The 22,110-nt window shown below is 38.5% G+C and overlaps 1 protein-coding gene across 3 annotated transcripts in view; it reads left to right on the forward strand.

Annotated features, from left to right (window-relative positions):
* The first annotated feature begins 1,581 nt into the window (after positions 1-1,581).
* Positions 1,582-22,110, forward strand: part of MLF1 (myeloid leukemia factor 1) — a 29,359-nt gene continuing 8,830 nt past the window's right edge. Inside the window, exons 1-3 of one of the 3 annotated variants that reach the window (XM_006152331.3) lie at positions 1,582-1,748; positions 14,500-14,647; positions 19,321-19,365. In XM_006152331.3, coding sequence (XP_006152393.2) covers positions 1,702-1,748; positions 14,500-14,647; positions 19,321-19,365 — 240 coding nt within the window. In that variant the 5' untranslated portion in view covers positions 1,582-1,701. The remainder of the gene's footprint in view (positions 1,749-14,499; positions 14,648-19,320; positions 19,366-22,110) is intronic. The other 2 variants (XM_006152332.3, XM_006152333.3) reach the window with 2 other exon arrangements.

A 22,110-nucleotide genomic window follows, 5' to 3' on the forward strand; every position in this document is an offset into this window, starting at 1 on the left:
TGGCTAAAGGTAGGGGATAAAAGGTCTAAAGGATTAAATTTCTAACTCCCAAAATAACCCCTGAGTACTCCTGCCATCTCCAAATCAGGCCCTGCACGCTTCTGCACATTGGCAGAATGCCACCTCTCTGGCCTGCGCCCAGGCTGCCCTGATGAGCCATGGATGTCCCTCCATCCCCACAGGGCAATCCCATGGAGAGCCTGGGGAACCCACTGAATTAAGAATGGACATGCAAGATGCATTTCTCTCTTTCTACATCTTTAACATTCTTCTTTGATCTCCTCTCTTCTACCTTTTTCTCCACCTGTATCCAGGATTCTCAATGGTTCCACAACAGTGTTTTCCAAATGTCCGTCATTTGGACACCACAGTTACGATACTCTCCAACACCACCGTATCCAAACCCCACCTATCCTGTTGGTTATCTCGTTTTTTCACTTAAAAATTTATTAAGGCACAGCACTGCTTTAAATTTATTAGAAAACCAGCTTCCTTGACAGAGAAGGCTCCCTTATAAGTATCATGTAAACAAAAATATACAGTAATGAAATATTTTCATTGGAAATGGCTGCTTGTGCAGGGTTTATGCCTGAATCTTGCTTTCTTTTAGGTTAAAGAATCCCGAAGCTGTTTAAAACATATCAGTATCAAGGTGAGACCAGATCCTTGAAGAAGACATGGAAAGATGTCCAAAGAGAAAACAACTTTTTAATTGATTTTTTTTTGAGAGGTTTTCGCTATAGGGCGTGCGCTCGCCAGACAGACAGAGAGAGACATAGAGACAGAAAGCAAGAAATCACCCCCCCAGGGGGGATGGTCACGCCGCAATCCCTTCTCCTCCATTCTCCTCTTGGGATCTTGGGCACGCACGCACACGCGCCCGGCGTGAGTTTTAAGCCACCGGGTCCGGGACGTGAACTGCAGTCGACTATGTGGGAGTCCAGCTAACTGCTGGTTCCCTAATTGATTTTTTTAAATGTCAAGTGTACATATTACATAAATATTAACCACTTTCGGAAACACTGCTTTTGAGTTTTAGACTCACACAAGGTAAATAGGTTTGTTGAAATATGTTAGATTTTAATTTCATTTCCTTTAAGAATGGAGTGAGTACCCCATTTTCTAACTGTTCTAAAAAGATCTTGTATATTTTTCCTCTTTACTTATGTACTACTTGTGACCAACTACCAGACAATATTTCGGATATAGGATTCTTTTCTATGCATCCCAGATTGCGGCCAATGAACGGGACTTTAGATGTCACCTACACCAAATTTTGACACATCTCCATTTTCAAAAAAAATAAAAAACAGGCTTGGGGTTTGTGGCCGAGGACGATTTGCTCAAGGTCACCAAAAGGAACCAGCTTTTGGTCCCTGCAGCCCTGAGTACAAGCTATCCCTTCCTCAGGAGGCTTGGTGAAAGGTCGTCTGGCCGGCTAAGCCCAAGCTTCTCCCGTTCACTGTGTTGATCGCAGTTGCCAAGGCAGCGGCGCATTGTTCCCGCCCCATCATGGTTACGTCACGGAGCCAATGTCCAATGGGAAAGCAGCCTGGCGTCACGCTCTGCCTTTTTCGGCCCGCGCCGCCTTCGCGGCGGGGAGAGAGGCGTCGTCCGTGCGGAGAGGCGAGCTCGGGTCGCGGCCGCGGCGAGTTACATCGTTTTCCAATCTGTCCGCCCCGCCGCCGCCCGACACCCAAAATGTTCAGAATGCTGAGCAGCAGCTTTGAAGACGATCCTTTCTTCTCGTGAGTGTTGGGGACCGAGGAGCCCGCGGCGCGCGGGAACTCGGGGTCCCCAGGGGAGCTACTTTAAGGGAAAAGAGCGAGGTTCTGAGGGCGAGAAGCAATTCGGGGGACTACAGAGGGCGACTGGGGGTGTGCGGTGAGGACTTGGGGGTGAGGTGGAGACAGGATCATATGGGGGCCGACAGCGGGAGACGAGGACTGCGATATGGAGAGGACGATGGGGGCAGAGGTGAGGACCCGTCCCAGCCGCCTCCGTCCCCACACCCAGGTGCCCCCGACTTCCCGCGTTGGGTCCGTCTTGGCGGGACCCGGCGCTCCGCAGGCGACCGTCACTGCCCTCGCGGTGCGACGTCTGGTGAGGACCATGCGCGCGGGACTCTCTCTGCACCAATTTTAATTCCCGGTCGGGGCGAGGAGTGTCGTGGAAGGATGGCAGTCCCTTGAAACGAGAAACGTTTTCTAACACACTTTGCACGCGCGAAGAGGCTGTGTCTCGAGAGCACAACCAAATGGGAAAGTTGTGCCGTGTCGCCTGCGAGTGGTTCCAAGTTGTCCTGTGCACTGTTTTCTGTGCTCGCTTTGTCACAGAGCTAGCCTTGTCTGGACAGGGACTCCTCCTCCTGTCAAAAGAACAAACAGGGCAGGGAAGAGAGGGCCGCGCTTAGCACCCTGGGCAAACCCGTGCCGTTTCCCTGGGAATGAGTCCGGGGAAACAGCGCAACACCCTAGGAAGAACGCGTCCGGAAATTAGTTCGACTATGATCTGATTTTCTGTTTTAACTTTTCTTTTGGCCATGTATAAGCGTAATAACATATGCCAGTAGGATCCCTGAAAACGAAGATTTGGGTTACTGTTATTTTGACCTCTTAATTACATGTGCAACTTGGGGACCGGTTTTTAAGGATAAAATGATAACAGTTTTTCCGCACAGATATTTTTAAATGTTTTCTTCCAAGAAAAATGTTACATTGATTTAAACGTGTGTTAGTAATAATTTAAAAGCAAATAACACTCATAATTGGAAAGATAAGAAAAAGTGAAATGATTAATTTAGAAAAAATAAAATAACATTTTCCCCAAAGGTTATTTGTTTTAACGAAGGTGTATAAGTATAGGCTTAGAAAAATTTATTACTCTGTTTTAAGTTAATTTGTTTAGGAGCTTTTGGAATATGTCAGTGACATTTTAACAAGTTTAAAATGTTGTTATGATTTTCTCTTGAAAGCCTCTGAGACTAGAGCCTAAATATATTTATAGATGAATTGGACTGTTGAAGTGATCTTGTGTAAATGTGACACAGCACAGCAGGTTGCAGTCAGAAAGCTTATGATTGACAATTTTTTAGTTGTATGACATCCTCTATTATACCGAAAAGAGTGATGGCCTTAACTAAACCATGACTATGTATTAATAATTAGGATCTTCTTTAAAATGTCTAGCAGAAGTGTAATTTAAACTCTTGGGTGACTCTTTCTGAGCAAAGGCAATGAACCCAAGAGTCAGGGTCAGAAATAGTAACAGACTACAAATAGTAGGCATACATCAAAGAACACTTCCCTAGTGCTTGGGCTGGAAAGGACTTCAGACACTTTTTCAGTCATTACTATCTGTAGGCTTCTTCAAATGTGGGCAGCTATATCATAAAAATTTAAAATGAGTGATTATAATTAACTTTATAAAACAGATTAATGCTTATAATGTCTTTTCTCCACAATTAATTATATGTAGATTAAGTACACTTTGTAGGATTAGGGAGAAAGAAAATATATGAGTTTATATTTATTTCAGGTCATCTGTAATTTCAGACCTTTTACCTCAACCCCCATTTGACCTCCTTGTACCTCAACTCCAAACAAAATGACTTAATACAAATCAAACATATGAAATTCATGAAGGTAACTAATTCCTTATGAATCATTTACTGACCTTAACATAAAAAGGAAGTAGAACACGTAGCCCATGTCCACCATCTTTCATATAAATATTATTCCTGTTGCTCACTTTGTGTGTTGTCATTGGGTTCCATGTCACTGATTTAATATAGAAAATAGTCAATAAATATTGTTTAAAGGTGTTCTGGTATCCTTTACTTTCTCTCTTTCTATATATCTCATAGTTAATGTGATATATAGTGCATTGCTTGAAATAATTATCATTTGTATTCAACAAATGCCTTTGTTAATCTTAGCTTTTTCTTATTAGAACCCTTGTTTTCTAAATTAGTTCACAATCAAAGAAGGCTAATATAAGCACTCTTTACTAATTCATTAATAATTCCAAAGTGGAAAAAAATTAATTTCTTGAGTAGAAAATTTAAAATATTAGATAGTTTGAGACTGATAAACACTTAAAAGATTTGGGTAAAATATGATTAAAATTGGTGTTTTTTTCATTCAAAATATATTCAGTGTTTCCTTTCTCACAACAGTACATCTAAAATGTTTAATACAAAATTGAAGGGAAATGTTAAAAGTAATATTTTCAGGTTTGGTGTTTTATTACATATTTGGGATTTTAAAGAAGAACTTTGGTATCTTACTATATTCCAGCTCTGAAATTATTTCAATGAAAATTTATCTTATATTAAGATATACTTTCTTAGATAATATTGAAAATGAGTTAAAAACACAAAAGTTAGGCCCATACCAGTGAAAAGCCAGAATTCATGTACATCTGAGGTGGCCCTAGCCCTTTAACTGTAAAAAGCTTCTGCCCCAAAACCTGCCTTCTGGCCCATCACCCAGAGAAAAGCCAGGTAGGTTGGTCTCTGTCTTCTTTTTGTCTCTGTCCCTCCCTCTCCCTTTCTCTCAAAATTTTTCTCATACACACACACACACACACAAACACACACATATATATAAAGAATTCTTTATATATATATATAAAGAACCTGTAGGTACTGTCTCTTGTCTCTGACCTCTCTTTTCTGTTGCTAATTTCAGAATCCATGTGCATCCTGTGGTGACCCTAGCCCTGCCCCTTTCAAGGTTGCTAGCATGTCCTGGGGTTCTCATTTTTATGCCTTTTTTTCTTTAAATAAAAACTTTACCCATTTTGTTTTCTTTTGTCTTTTTTTATTTTTTGTCTTTTTCCCTTTGTTTCTTTTCTCTCACCTGACTTTCTCACCTTGCTTCTCACGTTCCACACATTGAGTGTCTAGGCAGATCTAGGTGCACAGTAGTGAAACAACTTAATACTTTATACCCCGCAGCTCAGCCCATGTGCCCCTATTCCCTTGAAACTGTGAGACCTTTTTAATATCCAGTTCTATAGACAAAAGTGCAGGTTGCTTGGAAAAAAAAAATCAGAGAAATTGCAGGACATCTCCTTCCAAACACCTCTAACACTCAATTAACTCCAAGAAGATAGGAGGAAACGTATAATCCATCAGATGACCAGAAACCACCAGCACAGAGACCACAAAAATTATGGGAAATCAAGAAAATATCTCTCCCCTAAGGGGAAAGAACAACCTTTCATCATCAGACAGTACAATGGAACTCATGGAAATATCAGATAAAGAATTTAGAATATTTATAGTGACAAAGCTAATAGAGATGCAAGAGAAGAGAGACAATGAACTCTAGAAAATTCAGGAGAAAAGAGACAGCGAGTTCCAGGAGGTGAGGAAGTTCTTGTATGATCTGAAAGAGGAAGTACACACCATAAAAAAGAATCAAATGGAACTGTTAGAGATGAAGGCTGTAATACAGGAACTCAACCTCCCTTGAAAGTATTAAAAGCACATTAGATCATGCAAACGATCAAATCTCAGATATAGAAGATAGCACCTCTATCCTAGAAAAGTTCAGAAAAAAGATTGAGAAAACAACCCCTAAAAATGAGAATAATATACAAGTAGTACCAGATACCATTAGATGCCCAAACATCTGGATAATAGGTATCCCAGAAGGTGAAGAAACTAATCAGGACATTGATAATCTATTCCATGAAATTCTGGAAGAAAACTTTACAAACCTAGATCCAAGAAATACAAAGGATCCCACATAGAATCAACCCAAGAAGATCTCCAAGGCACATCGTCGCCAGATTGACCAAAACCACAGAGATAAGATACTAAAATTGTCAAGAGAAAAATGTCAAGTTACTTTCAAAGGATATCCCATCAGGCTAATATTGGACCTCTTGTTGGAAATAATGCAAGCAGGAAAGAATAGGAAAATATATTTAAAGTGTTAAGTGAAAAACAATTTCAAGCAAAAGTACTCTATCCGGCAAGATTATTCTTCATGTGGGAAGAAAAGATAAAAACATTCTCAGATAAACAATACCTAAAAGAATTTACCAACACCAGACCAGCTCTTCGAGAAGTTCTGAAGGGAGTACTATACCAGAAAAACCAAAGACAGATAGACAAATAAGAGAACAAAAAATGACCAAGAAAAGGTCCAATTTAATGGTAGAGGCAAGTTTGGAAATATCAATAATAATGTTGAATGCTAATGTAAAAGTCAGACCACAGTAACACTGCAAATTCAACCAAACAGAGGTTACGTGAGACTGAACTGATGAAATAGAATTCTACAACTTTTTTCTAAAACATTACAGATTTTCTTCTATGCTTTATCTTTCAGATTTAAGGATTTTTCTGTTCTTTTGAGTTGTTGATAGGTTCAGCAATTTGTTAAAAAAATGAATTTTTTTTTTTTGGAGAGATTTTTCACTGTAGGGCGCGTGCGCTCGCCAGACAGACAGAGAGAGACATAGAGACAGAAAGCGAGAAATCACCCCCCAGGGGGGATGGTCACACCGCAATCCCTTCTCCTCCATTCTCCTCTCGGGATCTTGGGCACACACGCACACGCGCCCGGCATGAGTTTTAAGCCACCGGGTCTGGGACACGAACTGTGGTTGACTACGTGGGAGTCCAGCGACACAGCCATTACGCCAACTGCTGGTTCCCAAAAAAATGAATTTTTTAATTGAAACATAAACTTCTCCCTTCCTGACCTCTTATTTTGTGGCAGAATGGTTATTTGCATAAGTTCCATAATACAATAGTATCTGTTGCCTTGCATCAGAAATTGAATTCTTTTGGGGCTTTGTGCAAATAACAGACCAAATTGAGATTAACCTAGTTTTTTGTTTGTTTGTTTTCGGGGTTTTTTGGGGGGGTTTTTTTGTTTGTTTGTTTGTTTTGTTTTGTTTTTTTTTTGCAAATAAAAATAGTAAAAGGGGGAACGGAGAGAAAAATGTGTCAGAAGAAAATTACAGTGCACTCATTACTAGATTCTAGCTTTGTTCCTGCTTTTAGATCTTTTGTGAATCAATAAAATGTGGGGGAAAAAAGTTTAGTATGGAAGGGAGGGAGAGGAATGGGGAAGGGAAAAAATGGGTAAAAGTAGGCTTAAATGAGAAGCTATTTGCTGATGAAAATGTATATAGTAATATCCTTGTCTTGACTGACACGCATGGGTTTTGCGTTGGAAAAAGAAATGTATACTGTAAAGACATATGATAAAATGTAAATTTAAATAAATAAATGTTAAAAAAAACCATAAAAGTGAAAAACTGGTACTTCCTGGCATGTAATTTTCTGTCAAGAATACTTTTTTTTTTTCTCACTCAAACTTGTATTTGCTTAAGAAATTATGTATGGCTAAATAAGTATGTATAGGCAGGAAAATTAATTTGAGGTTAAAATGGTTTTCTTTTCTTTTTTTTTTTTAGAGGTTTTCGCTATAGGGCGCGTGCGCTCGCCAAACAGACAAAGACATAGAGACAGAAAGCGAGAAATCACCTCCCAGGGGGGATGGTCATGCCGCAATCCCTTCTCCTCCATTCTCCTCTCGGGATCTTGGGCATGCACGCACACGTGCCTGGTGTGAGTTTTAAGCCACCTGGTACGGGACGAGAACTGCGGTCGATTACGCGGGAGTCCAGCGACATAGCCATTATGCTAACTGCTGGTTCCCAAATGGTTTTGACACCTGTACCCTGAAGAACACTGATTATTTAGTATAGAATGTTAAATATATCTAGTATGGTTCAGAATTTTCTACTTGCTGCAGAAACATGAACTGCATGGCTTTGTATTTACTGTTGCACCACCATCCAGCCCCAAAAGACATGCTTTGATCTGTCTGTTGTCTAAGTGAATGTATTCCATGAAAAAATCATGCATTGTCTGTATCCTTGATTAAGAACATCTTCACAGCAGGAAATATAGCAGAATCACTTTCTTACATACGTTTTGGTAATAGTGTTCAAGCTAATAACTGTTTCAGGCATGCAGTCTGAGATAGGGTTGTCACTAAGATGTCATAATGTTGTTCTAATTGGTGTTCGGTTTCTGCCAAGGAACACTTGTCATTCTAATGACTTCATAAAGGTAGCTTGAAAATACTGGCTAAAATTTAAGATTTTGAGGCCAGTCCTATAGCCTAGTGGTTAAAGGAACCAGATCCTATATGGCTGACTGCAGTTGAATCTTAGCCCTGATGACTTGAAAAAAATGTCAGTCTTGTGTATATGCATGCCCCAAATCTTGACATGACAGAGAAATGAAGAAGGGATGATGGAAGGGCCACACTCCACTGAGGATGCTTTCTCCCCCTCTCTCTGTCTCTGGTAAGCACACACAACCTCTAGCAATGAAAAAATTTAAGATTTTGATTTTCAAGGTCCTGTTTATATTAAGACTTCCAAAAGCTGTTGTGATTTTTAGCACCTATTCTAACAGTTTTCAAAAATATTTTAATTTGGGAACCAGCAGTTAGTGTAATGGCTATGTCACTGGACTCCCATGTAGTTGACCGCGGTTCACGTCCTGGACCCAGTGGCTTAAAACTCATGCAGGGCACGTGGGCGTGCATGACCAAGATCCCAAGAGGAGAATGGAGGAGAAGGGATTGCGGCGTGACCATCCCCCCTGGGGGGGTGATTTCTCGCTTTCTGTCTCTATGTCTCTCTCTGTCTGTCTGGCGAGTGCACGCGCCCTGTAGTGAAAACCTCTCAAAAAAAAAGAAATTAATTTGGGCCAGCTGTGGGCATGCGGTTAAGGTGGCTGGGCAGTTGACTGAGCAGTTGAATCCTGGACACAGCAGCTTGAAAAGCATACCAGGTGTGGATGTGTTTGTGCCCAACATCCTGAAAGGAGAAATGGAGGATAAGGGATTGCAGCACATCCATCTCCCATGCAGGGTACTTACTCACTTTCCTTCTGGCTCTGTGCATGTATTCTCTAGCAAAATTTTTTTAAAAGAAGGAAGTATTTTAATTCTTCGAAATTTCGTATATGTGAACTTTGTTAATATTATGATATTTGATAAAATGAGTCAGTAAGCCTTGAACTGAGTAAATTTCTAAGTTAGACTATTAATCTGGGACATATTTTGGCTTATTTAAGGTTTTGAGGGCAGGGGCCATGACTTCTATAAATTTTTGCCCATGATTTTGGGCTGGATTGTGGTGTTGAAACACTGTGGGGGTTGTTGTCCTTCTGTCTTTGTTTTTATCTCTCTTGCTGTGGAAGAAATAAACAAGTGAGTTAGAAGGCAAGGCACACAACGTAAATATGGCGTAGTTGCTGAGCCAAAGAATGCCATTTGGTTTCATCTCACGTAATAATGTCTAGTTCTATTAATAAATAGTGTAAGTATCTGCCAAAAAGGAAAGAAGTATTTATAGGATGGCAGAGGTGTATATGCTTCCTACATCTCTCTCTATCAAGAGCTTCTGCCACACCATCTTAAACTGTGCTTCTGGACAGTGCAAAAATAGAATTTCCTTATGGAAATGGAATTCATTCTTCAAGTATTTCTAAAGTTTCTACTATAAACCCAACTTCATGTATTCTATTGTAATTGTATAGAAGTCATGGCCTCTGCCCTCAGGATCCTTTTTTGAATGTTGCATGCATTATTTCTAGTATCAAAACTTGGAGCATTTGATATATTTTTCCTATTTACCAGTCCACTGCATTGAAAGTAGGGAATATAACTTAAAGATCAAGAGAGTAATAACTGCTAGCTAAGCTTTTGCCACTGCTATTATAGTGGAAAGGATAAATTTTCCTTGATAAATGGGACTGCCATGTCAAATAAAAAAAATGAAAAAATTCACTGGATGGAATTGACAGGAGAGTCAAATGTTAATTCATCTTATAATCAAGAAAAAATGGGGGGGAGAGAAATTTTTCATTTTTTTCTTTAGGTTTTTGCCAAAGGGCATATACAGTTGCCATAGAGAGAGACAGAGACAGCAAGAAGGAAAGTGGGAAATTACCCCTGGGGGATTTGGGGCATGCAAGGATTTGCGCCCGATGTGATCTTCAGACTGCCAGGTCCACGACTCAAACCGCAGTCAGCACCTTAACCACCACACCACCTGCAGACCCTAATTTTGGAAATTCTTAACATTAAGTACAATTGAAGAAGAGAAAGAGAATGGGGCATAAAACGTAGTTGAAAGAAGAATAGAAATGACCAAATTTAATGAAATATAAAACTTTAAAGTCAAGTAGGTAAGCAGCATAAATATGAAGAAAACCATGCCTGTTCCATCGTAGTCAAACTTTCAAAAGCCAGTGATAAAAAGAAAAATCTTATAAATAGAGCAAAGTGATACAGGAGAAAACCAATTTGAATTACCTTTAACTTCTCTCACCAGAAACAACAAAGACTAGTAGAAAGCGTAATAACATTTTTTGTCTATTATCATCATTTTTCAAATTTTTTATAATTTTATTTATTCATTTTAATTATTATTTATACATGTAATTGCTACACATCATTTAGATTGTAAAGAGACTTTACTCAGCGTGACACACACCTCAGTCTAGCCCAGTTGAGAACATACGCACGTCTTCATCAACAAATAATAAACCATATCTACATCCCACAAATGCCTTACCGCTCCATTTTTTCCCCAAATTTTCTTTCCTATGCTCTTCCCTCCCCTACTCTTTCCACATTGGCTCTAGCGTCCATAACAATTTTTCGTAATAACATTTTTTTTAAGTGTAGAAAACAAAAAGAAACCTGTCAACCTAGATTTATCTTGTGAAAGCATCCATTAAGAATAGAGTAGGGAGAACAGCAAATGTCGTAATGATTATGTCGCTGGACTCCGATGTAGTCAAACGCAGTTTGAGTCCTGGACCTGGTGGCTTAAACTCAGATCTGGCACATGTGTGTGCAAGTCCAAAAATCCCAAGAGGAGAAAGGAGGAGAAGGTATTGCAGTATGGCCATTTCCTGGGAGAGTGATTGCTCATTTTCTGTCTCTCTGGCAAGCACACGCACCCTATAACAACAACAACAAAAAAGAAAAAAATAGAGTGAGGACCAGCAAGTGACCTAGCAGTTATATCACTGGACTCCTACATTGCCAACAAGTTCAAGTCCCAGATCCGGCAACTTGAAACTCATGCTGGGTGCATGTGTGTGCCTGCCCAGTATCCTGAGAGGAGAATGGAAGGGAAGGGATTGCAGCGTGGCCATCCCCTGGGGAATGATTTCTCTGTTTCTCTCTGTGTCTCTCCAGCAAGCACATGCGCACTAGTGGAAAAATCTCTCATAAAAGAAAATATAGTGAAACGATTTTAGAAAACTAAAACTAAGAATTTGCTGTAAGCATAACACAGGATAAATATTAAAGATCTTAGTACCAGCAGGTGGCATAATAGTTACATCGCTGGACTCCCACATAATCGGCCAAGGTTCGAGTCCTGGGCCTAGCGGCTTAAATCCCATGCAGCACGTGTGCATGCGCACCCAAAATCCCAAGAGGAAAATGGAAGAAAAGCAATTGTCATGGTCAGCCCCCCTGAAGGATGATTTCTCACTTTCTGTCTCTCTGATGAGCACATGCACCCGATGGCAAAAATCTCTCTTAAAATAAAAAAAACAGAAAGAAAGAAAGAAAGAAAGAAAGAAAGAAAGAAAGAAAGAAAGAAAGAAAGAAAGAAAGAAAAGTTAAAGTTCTTTAGTGAAAGAAAATGATACCAGCTTATAACTTGGATATTAAGGGAGGAAAGAACATAAAAAATGTTAAATATTTGAATAAATGTGAAATATCTTGAGACATGTCAGAGGATAGTACAGCCATTTGAAAAGAACCAGAGGCCCAGCTGTTGTGGAACACAAATAGTGCCACCACTTGAGAGGTTGAAAGCCATATGGGAGGCCCAGGTTCAGTTCCTGAGCCAGCTTAAATATGAAAGGTGTGATTGTGCATGTCTATAATCCCCAAAAATTAGGAGGCTGAGGCAGGAGCATTAAGACATGGCAAAACCCTGTGAAAAGTACCTGTCTCTGTCTCTCTCTCACCCTCTCTCTCTCTCTCTTACTCTCTTTTTCTTGTAACAAAAAGAAAAGGACTAGAGATAACAGGAATTTAAATTTTAATCTTAAAATTTAAGAAAGTAAAAATTGGGCTAGCAGATGGCATAGGTATTACATCACTGGACTCCCACATGGCCCACCTTGGTTTGAGTCTCAGACCCGATGGCTTGAAAATCACGCTGGACATGAGTGAGTGCATGCTCAAGATACTGATAGGAAAATAGAGGAGAAGGGATTGGCTCATGGGTATCCCCCCTGGAGGGTGATTTCTCATTTTCCCTTTCACTGTCTCTGTCTCTGTTTCTCTCTGGTAAGCGCACCTGCCCTCAAGCAAAACCTCTTAAAAAAATAAGAAAGAAAGTAAAATTCACGACCAGAGAGTGAATTAGTAAAATTAAAAACTGAGTTAAGGAATTTCTTCTAACATGGAGCACAGAATCACAGAGAATGAGAAAGATATGCTTTTAAAAAGCTTAACAAGGAGGAACAGATAGATAGTAGGAAATATCAATAAGATAATGTAAAAACAATTTCTAATATTAATGAAAGACTGAAATCCTTGGAATCGGATTTAAGCAGGCAATTTGACAGTTGTCAGATTTTTATTTTTTAATCTACACTTGGACCCATGAATTGTAAAGAGAGTATAGATTTCTTAGAATGAGAATGAGTTTTGTCGTACAACTTCTTTTCAACACTAGATGCAGGAAGATAAAAGACATTATTCTTTTTTTGTTTTTTAAAGAGAGATTTTTGCTATAGAGTGCATGTGCTCTCAAGAGAAACAGAGAGAGACAGAAAACGAGAAATCACCCCTCTGAGGTGATGGCCATGCTACAACCCCTTTTCCTCCGGTCTCCTCTTGGGATTTTGGGCATGTTGCACACACGTGCTCAGCATGAGTTTTAAGTTGGTGGATCTGGTACTTGAACCACAGTCAACTACATGAGAGTCCAGCAACATAACCAGTACACCATGTGCTGGCCCCAGGAACAATACTCTTACAATACTGAAGGGAACTAAGATAGAATTCTATGCCTCTATTGAGCCGTGGATTTGGTTACCAAGTCATCCTTTACATACAGGTATGGCTGTGCATGCCTATAATCCAAGCTACTGGGGAAGTTGTGCCAGGAGGACAGTAATACTAAGAGACTCTGTCAAAAATACCTCTCTGTCTCTCTTCCTTTCTCTCTGTCTCCTTCCTCTCATAAAGGGAAGTTTTTTGTGTGGGGATAAGATTCTTGAATGAGACTTGTGATGAAAGGGTTAACATCAGATTAAAAGTTTTGATACTTATAAACCACATAGAATAGGGCTGGGAGTGTGAATATTGCTGTTTGTGTTTTGGGGCAGTTTGTTTTGTTTTGTTTTTACTAAAATATGTCTCACACTCTCCCCCCCCCCCCCATGAGAGGTATTTAATGATAGAATAATAGGGAGTGGCATCCACTCATGGGTTAGGAAGAGAAGGTAAGGGAAACTAACATTCATTTAATATACGTAGTAGTTAACTGTTATTTATGCTTTCACAATGCAAAATTTAATCTTGACAATGGGGATTTGCGATATTATCTGTGTTTTACAACTGTGGAAACTTAAGCTGAGGCTCTTGAGTTCTAATTAATTCAGGTACCACAAACACAGAAGTGGCAGTGTTCTCACAGGTTGATGGGGGCCTTCTTAAGTTAAAATCGCCAGGGATGCATACCTACAAATCAGACCCAGAGCAAGTAAATTTGTTTGGAATATTAGGAAGCAGGGGCAGCAGTGGTGGACAAGAATCTGCATTACTAAACTGCTCATTAATTAGTAATCAAAAATGTTTAAGAAATATTAATAAGACTTAGCAGATATTATTGTTTTATGATGATTTCCAGTACTTAGGAGTTCTTAAAAACAAAAGTTAGTCTGATAGTGGTTATTCGTAGCTTTGTCTTTTTCTATCAAAAATGTGTTGCATTTTTATAGTATTCATAACATAGTTATAGTTCTCAATGCTCATAGATTATGCATAAGAATTAAAAATAAATAGTCCCATATTCCTTATTAGTCATTACTACAGTTTATATTCTGGACTGCCCAAAGTGACATCTACCTGGCAGCAGTATCTTTCAGTCTCCTTTTTTGTTTTTTTTGTTTTTTTTTTTGCCATTTCCTTTAGTTTAAGCTACCTAAGAGGTGTTAATTCGTGTTTACCATTTTTATACAGTATAGAATAAATAAAGTTGTATTATTGTATATAAACTAATTATGGTGGATAACAAGAAGAACAAGTTTTCATAAGCCATTTTCATGAATTAGTAGCCTTTTATTCTCCTAAACTTCTTTCATCTCTTTAACAAGCATGTTAACCCAGAATAATTCTTCATACTATTTAGCTACCTACTTATTATTTAAATTCCAATACTTAATCTCACATGATTATAAACTATTTTCAACAGTGACTCTTTTGTTGCACACCGAGAAAGTATGCGACAGATGATGAAAAGTTTTTCTGAACCTTTTGGAAGAGACTTGCTCAGTATCTCTGATGGGAGAGGAAGAACTCGTAATCGTACAAGACATGATGATGGCGAAGATTCCTTGACTGTAAGTTCTTTATTTTAAAGACAATTAGTGAGAATGCTCTGTAGAAACTTGAAAAAAAATATTACATCTGCGATAATAGGATATGATTAATACTTGTGTTATAGAAATAACTATTATAAGGGGAGGACATGTTGGAAAACAGAATCCTTGAACAGTGAATCATTAGCTATATAAATTTCTGCTGTGCTTACAAAACTTTTAAGACCATAGGGTTATATAACATAAGAAAACTTAAACCATTATATTTTGACTATATATACATGTATACACACACAATTTTTTTTCTCACGTTTATAACAACTTTTTTTTTTTTTGGAGAGTTTTTTTTGTTTGCTTGTTTGTTTGTTTTTTGCTATAGGGCATGTGTGCTCACCAGACAGACAGAGAGAGACAGAGAGACAGAAAGCGAGAAATCACCCCCCAGGGGGGATGGCCACGCTGCAATCCCTTCTCCTTCATTCTCCTCTTGGGAACTTGGGCAAGCACACACATGCGCCTGGCGTGAGTTTTAAGCCACCGAGTCCGAGATGCGAACCGCGGTCGACTACATGGGAGTCCAGCGACATAGCCATTACGCTAACTGCTGGTCCTTTTACCTTCATGACTTCTTCACATGGCTTAAATTAGAACAAGCAAGGAAATAGCCCTCCTGCCTTGAACACTTCATTTTAATATTTTAAAATTCTATCAAAAGTTATAGTATAATGCTCTATTCTTATTGGACTAGGAAGCACTGATCTTCTTCATGACTATCTGGAACCTTTAAAGCTTCGATTAACCTTTTTAAAAACTTTAAAGCTTGGATTAACCTTTTTAAAAAAAAAAAAAAAACTTCATTCATTATTTTTGTTTTTTTCATTTGAGCAGAGAGACAGAGAGACAGACAGAGAGAAAGGGAAAGTGAGAAAGCAAGCCATGGGCATATGTGCTCACTGGGGAGAGACACAGGTAAAATGAGAAATCAACCTCCCTCCCAGGGGAATGGTCACACCACAGTCCCTCTTCCTCCGTTCTCCTTTTGGGATTTTGGGCACATACACACAGCGCTTGGTGTGACTTTTACAACTTGAGCTGTGGTCAGAGATGTTGGGAGTTCAGCACCTTAACCACTGTGCCACCTGCTGGGCCCACACTCAGGTATTTCTGATGTTAGTTGTTGGCAAAAGATAATGGGCTAGAACAATTAGTGAATAGTGGTATTGTTATATATGTTTATACACACACACACACAACCACACACACACACTTTCACACTTTACTTTTAATTCTAATCAGTTTCCATAAAAGTTTAGAATTAGGGACCAGCAGATGATGTAATGGTTACATCACTGGACTCCCACATGGCTGACCACGGTCTGAGTCCTGGCCCCAGCAACTTGAAACTCATGCCAGGCGCATGTGTATGTGTGCTCAAAATCATGAAAGGAGAGTGGAGGAGAAGGGATTGTGGCATGACCACTCCCTTGGGAGGTGATTTCTTGCTTTCTGTCTGTCTAGCGAGTGCATGCACTCTATAGCAAAAATCTTTTAAAATTTTTTTTTTAATTTTAAAAAGTTTAAAATTAATATCAGGAAAAATTATCAAAGGCAGAAAATATCAATTATGATATTCTGAAATTTTCTCTTTCATGTTGGCATTGAAATATTTTGTAGGGGCCAGCCTGGTGGTTAAAGGAGCTGGATTCCACATGGAAAACTGTGATTTGAGTCCCAAACACAGCAGCCTGAAAAACATGTCAAGTTCATGTGCATGAGTACCCAAAAATCTCAAAAAGAGAGAAAATTGGAGGAGAAGGGATTGTGGTGTAATTACACTCCATAGTGTAGGGATGCTTTCTCCCTCTTCCTCTTTGTCTCTCTGGCAAGTACACATGCCCTCTGGAATATTAAAATGAAAATTTTGGGGTTTTTTTTAGAGGTTTTTGCTATAGGGCGCTTACGTTTGCCAGATAGAGAGAGAGACAGAGAGACAGAAAGTGAGAAATCATCCCCTAGGGGGGTTGGCCACGCCTCAATCCCTTCTCCTCCATTCTCCTCCTGGGATCTTAGGCATGTACACACACGTACCGGGTGTGAGTTTAAGCCACTGGGTCCTGGACTTGAACCTGGTCGACTACATGGGAGTTCAGCAACATAGCCATTACACTAACTGCTGGTCCCAATCCCCAGTATATTTTCATACCAATCCTGAGATCCTAACCTATGGGACTTCTGTTGGTGCATCCAACATATTTTGGAGACTACTGTTTTAGATATATATTATAAATATGTATCATCAGATATTATTTATTGTAAAATTTAATGTAAGCACTGCCATTTATTTTTCAACACTACTTGCACAGAGAGAAAATTATCACTGAATAATAAAACTACACTGATAAACTATGTATAATATTATCTATAATGAGAAAACTTATCTCAATGAATGATAAAATTTTATACCCTTTACTTAAAAATTTAAAACTTATTTCAAACCCCAAAACATATAGTCAACTGATTTTTGACAAAGGCCACAAGTAAATCCAGTGAGAAAGAAGATTTATTTTAACAAATGGTGCTGGAAAAACCGGGTATGCACCTGCAAAAAAGATGAAACTGGACTCCTATCTTTCATCATTAGCAAAAATCAACTCAGTAGGGATCAGAGATCTAGATCTAAGACCACCAACTTTGAAACTATTGGTGGAAAACACGGGAAACTCTTAGATATCTAGGAGTAGGCAAAGACTTCTTGAGCAAGATCCCCAAAGCACAGGCAATAATCCCAAAAATAGACAAGTGGGATTACATTATTTTAAAAAGCTTCTGCCCAGGAAAAAAGACAATAATTAGAGTGAATCAACAACCCTTGGAATGAGAGAATATTTTTGTAAACTATGCTTCAGATAAGGGAGTGATAACCAAACTATACAGGGAACTGAAACAGCTTACCTGAAAAAAAAGATTAATTCCCCAATTAAAAGATGGGCAAATGAACTGAACAAACAACTCTCTAAGGAAGACTTCTGAATGGCTAAAAGAGCATATGAAAAAATGCTCAGCATCTCTTATCATAAGGGAGATGCAAATCTAAACTATAATGAGGTAACACCTAACCCCAGTCAGAATGCCTAAGAGTAAAAAAAAAAAAATTATGAGTGGTAAGTGCTGGCAAGGCTGTGGTGAAAAGGGAACTCTGTTACACTGTTGGTAGAAATGTAATTTAGTACAGCCACTATGGAAAACAATATGGCGATTCCTCAAAAACCTGCAGATAGAACTACCATATGATCCAGCAATTCCACTCCTTAGTATCTACCCAAAGAATAGGAAAACACTTAATCAGAAAAACATTTGCACATCCCTATTTATTGCAACACTATTCATGATGGCTAAAACATGGAACCCAAAAGTCCATAAACAGATGAGTGGATTGAAAAAGTGTGGAACATATACATTACAGAATATTATTCAGCCATCAAAAAAACAGTGAGACCCTGACATTTGATAGAAAGTAGACAAATGTGTTAGACTTATTGCTAAGTGAAGCAAGCCAGAAAATGAAAGAACATTGTATGTCCCCACTCCATATATACTGAGTATCTGCACTCTCTAGCAGAACCTGAAGTACTGGACTATGTAAAGGCATGGAGAGCAACTGTGGTACCAGAGACTGTGGGAAGACAGTGGGAAATGGCAGAGGGTGAGAGGAAGGGAATCAAGGGAAAAAAAGAAGCAAAACAGAAAATTATCTGTTGAAAATAATAGGTATAGTGGTATCTTTGACTGGGCCAGTATTCAATGGGAAAATTCATTTTGTATTCTGTAATGATATATAGTGAATGAATATAAAATAAATTAAAAAAATAAAAAATCACACTGTAACCTATATGGTCAACTACAATTTGTTGATTAAAATAATAATTTTAAAAATACTAAAAGAAACTTGTTTCAACATTTAAAGTTAGTGAAAAACTTTCAAGTAAAAGTCTTTCATTTGTATATATCTAAAAATTTATTTTTATTTATCTCTACTTATTAAGGAATATACCTTGTGAACTGTTCATTTTCATGATTTCATCTGTGTACCAAATGTTTTCCTTATCAAAGACTCTATAAATACTTTTAAATCCGTGTATATGATTCTTTCTGAAGTCTATATTAATTTATTTTACAAGTTAGTCCTTAGAAGTATTAAATTTTTACCCAGTATCTCTACTGATTCTTTGGAATTTTATTACTGTACATAAATTTTTTTAATCAGTTACTGGCAAGAGTAACTAATTTTTTTTAAAAAAATGTGGATTCATTGAGCAAAGGAAAGCTGATTTAATCATTGTACCTTATGTTTTAATTACTTTGGGTATAAATTTGCATTTCTGTAAGAAATAATGTTTATCTTAATCCACAGCAAATAATTTTTCTTTTAATTGCCTTTAATAAATACTAGAGTAGTCATATTTTTAAGTGATATATGGCCTCCCTATTTGCCTGCTAGGCTTCTGTATTGTTCTATAATGAATAAGAAAATAATTTTTAAAAACATATATATATATAGAGAGAGAGAGAGAGATTTTTTGATTAAAGGTTCTGTAATTTTAGTAACCCAAAGCTATGCGGTTATGAAGTGCATTTCTTTTCCTGAATTATTATCTTATATATATCATAACATTAATTGGATATCATTTTTCTAGGCAATGAATTGTTCTCTTGTGCCTTTTGGCAGTTTCGGTGGTATGGTTCGTATCATGAGACGGCAACTGTCTTAGCATTATTTTCTGACAAGTATTCGTTTTTCCTTAACTCGAGCAGATTGAATTGGCATGCTGTCTCACTAACATTCTTAATGTAGCAGCTTTTAATATTTGTACTAAAGACCTCTGTTTCATGTATTACATTTATCTTACAGTGTTTCGGCACGTTTTCTGAAGTAAGTCATGTCAACATATGTAAAATCAGTCTGCAAAAATAAAAAGTAGATTTTAATAGTGAATAGTCACTTATCTTTACAAAAGGGATCCCCGTCTCTAGCTGTGTTTGAAAGCTTGAGACTTCCACATGGTTACATGACTTTCCAAGCATCAAACTGTAGATAGAGAAGCACAACATTTGGACGGGTCAGATTGGCTACTTTCTCTAGGACTTTGTTGCTGACTTGGCCACACTACATTTTCTTGCCCTCATAACCAAGTATGGCTACCCTGCAACCAGCATTTCTCCCAGTCCTGTTTCTTGGGCTTTGATCTTATGTCTGTGATGCTAGTTTCTAACATACCTAAAAACATGAATTTGGAACGTTTTAATTTATGCTGTCATGAAACTTTTTTTTTTTTAATTCTTTTGTGCCGTACTTGAACCATTTCTTTCCCTGAAGTTTTATAAACCATATTTGTCCTTCATGACCAGAGTGTTTCATGGGACAAATGTTGGGGGTCAGGGAAACAGTTAACACAATTATCAGTAAAATGGTCAAGGTGATCAGTATGCACAGACAGATAAAAGACCTCAACCCAGACCTTGTGAGGTGGGATCAAGTGGGGGCCAGTCAAGGAAGGCTTCCTGAATCTTAAAAATTAGTAGGAATTAGTCAGGAAAAGCAGGGAGGGGAAAGGAAGAGTATTTAACACAGAGGAAACAGCACATGCAGAAGAGCTGGAGGACTCCATAACTAGGACATGTTAGGATCACTTGGTCCTAGAATAAGCATTGGTCAGTAGACACAGATGAAGAAGTAGCTAGAAATTCCTTTAGGCCATGCTAAGGAGTGTAGACTTTATCTTAAGAGCAGGGAAGCAGCTGATAGACTTCTGTCAAATGTTGATAGAGTTAGATTCTCATTTTTAAAAGATCACTGTGCCTGTAGGGGAGTGAAAGATTCGAAAAGAACAACACAGTTGGAGGCATAAAGTCCTGGAGGCTGTTGAAATCCTGAGTGAAGTATTAGAAATAACTTCTACTTGGTAATGGCTGTGCTGATAAAGAAAAAAACATCTCATTTCAGAGAGAACTAAAGAGGGAAAAAATTGGTGATTGACCGGGTTGAAGGAGTAGTAGAAAGGGAGAATGGAAGCATAATACCAATTTTCCTGGCATGAGGAACTAGGTAGACAGTAATGCCACTGAGCTAAGAGACAGCACTGATTCAAGTGGTTAAAATGATCATCTCAGTTTTGGGTGTTTTATATTCGAGGTGTCTATAGGTTGTCCTGGTATAGATGTATAGACCTGAAGTGAGCTAGAGATAATTTGTTCATTCATTCAGCACATATTTATTGAGCCCTCCTATGTGCCTGGAATTATGTTTAGCATTGGGAATGTAGTAGCACACAAGGTATAAAAGATAGCCTTGCCCTCACAGAGATTATTTTTATAAACTAGGAAGACATAACAATGAAGTAGTTTCATATACCAGTACTCTCTGCAAGAGATAAAGCCAGGGTGGTGAAAGGAAGGTGAGCGCTAAAGCAAGGATTAGTCAGATGGCCAAGAGAGGCCTTAGTGAGAGAGAAACAGGTATACCAAATAAGGCAGAGAGAGGAACATGTGTATAAAAATCCTAAAGGCCTTAAGGGCCCACTGGAATGTCATCTCTAATTTCTGTCCCCACTTTTTGTCACTCGGTGGTGTTGATCCACTCCAGAGCAAATACATCTACATTTGGTGTATTGAGAAGAACAACATACCCAAATCTTCCTTCTTCTCCTTTTTTGATGTAACCTTTCCATCTCTCCAGAGGAGAGGTGAAATTACATCTTCATCCTTTTTAAAGTTTATTCATTATGTCTGTACCTTTTTAAAAGTATATTCATGTATTTCCTCTGAGAGTGAGAGACAGACAGACAAGTATGCCCAACAGGGTCCTCACACAATGATCCACTCCCAGCCCTAGACAGCCAACGTCATGGGCAGATGCCCACCCAGCATGCACAGGGAGACCCGGGACCTTCCCACATGCCTTAAGCATCGCAGAGCATCACACCACCACCTGTGTGCTTTTGCAGCTGGCCAATTACTGGCTCTTATACAGGTCCTGGTTCTCCACCTAGTGTTGAAATGAAATATTTGGAATATTTCCTGAATTCTATTTCAGTCTCTGAAATGCAGATTAATTCTGCATAAGTCCTTTGGGTACCCAAATATGAGAATTTCCTAAATGTGCCTTAGTTGTTCCCTATGACAATAAATGCAAACAAATTCTAAAGAAGAATTTGTTTTTTCCATCCATCTCCCATTGTTACTAGCAGAAAAGCCTAATGGAAGGTAGAGACATAAGCAGGTCTTTGATAATTCTTTATTGAGGTTCACCTTGACATATAGCAAAGGAGTCTCCCGAAGGACTGAAATACCAGCAGTGAACTGAAGTGCTTTACAGGATTCAAAGACTTCTCTGCTTGAGCAGAGAAATTCCTTAGACCAACTCTCTTTGTTTTGTAATCATAGATAATACATTGGGTGGCACACTGTAGCGTGTGTTTTAGTTTTAC

This window comes from Tupaia chinensis, unplaced genomic scaffold, assembly GCF_000334495.1.
Source record: "Tupaia chinensis unplaced genomic scaffold, TupChi_1.0 Scaffold000349_1, whole genome shotgun sequence".
NCBI classification, from domain to species: Eukaryota; Metazoa; Chordata; class Mammalia; order Scandentia; family Tupaiidae; genus Tupaia; species Tupaia belangeri.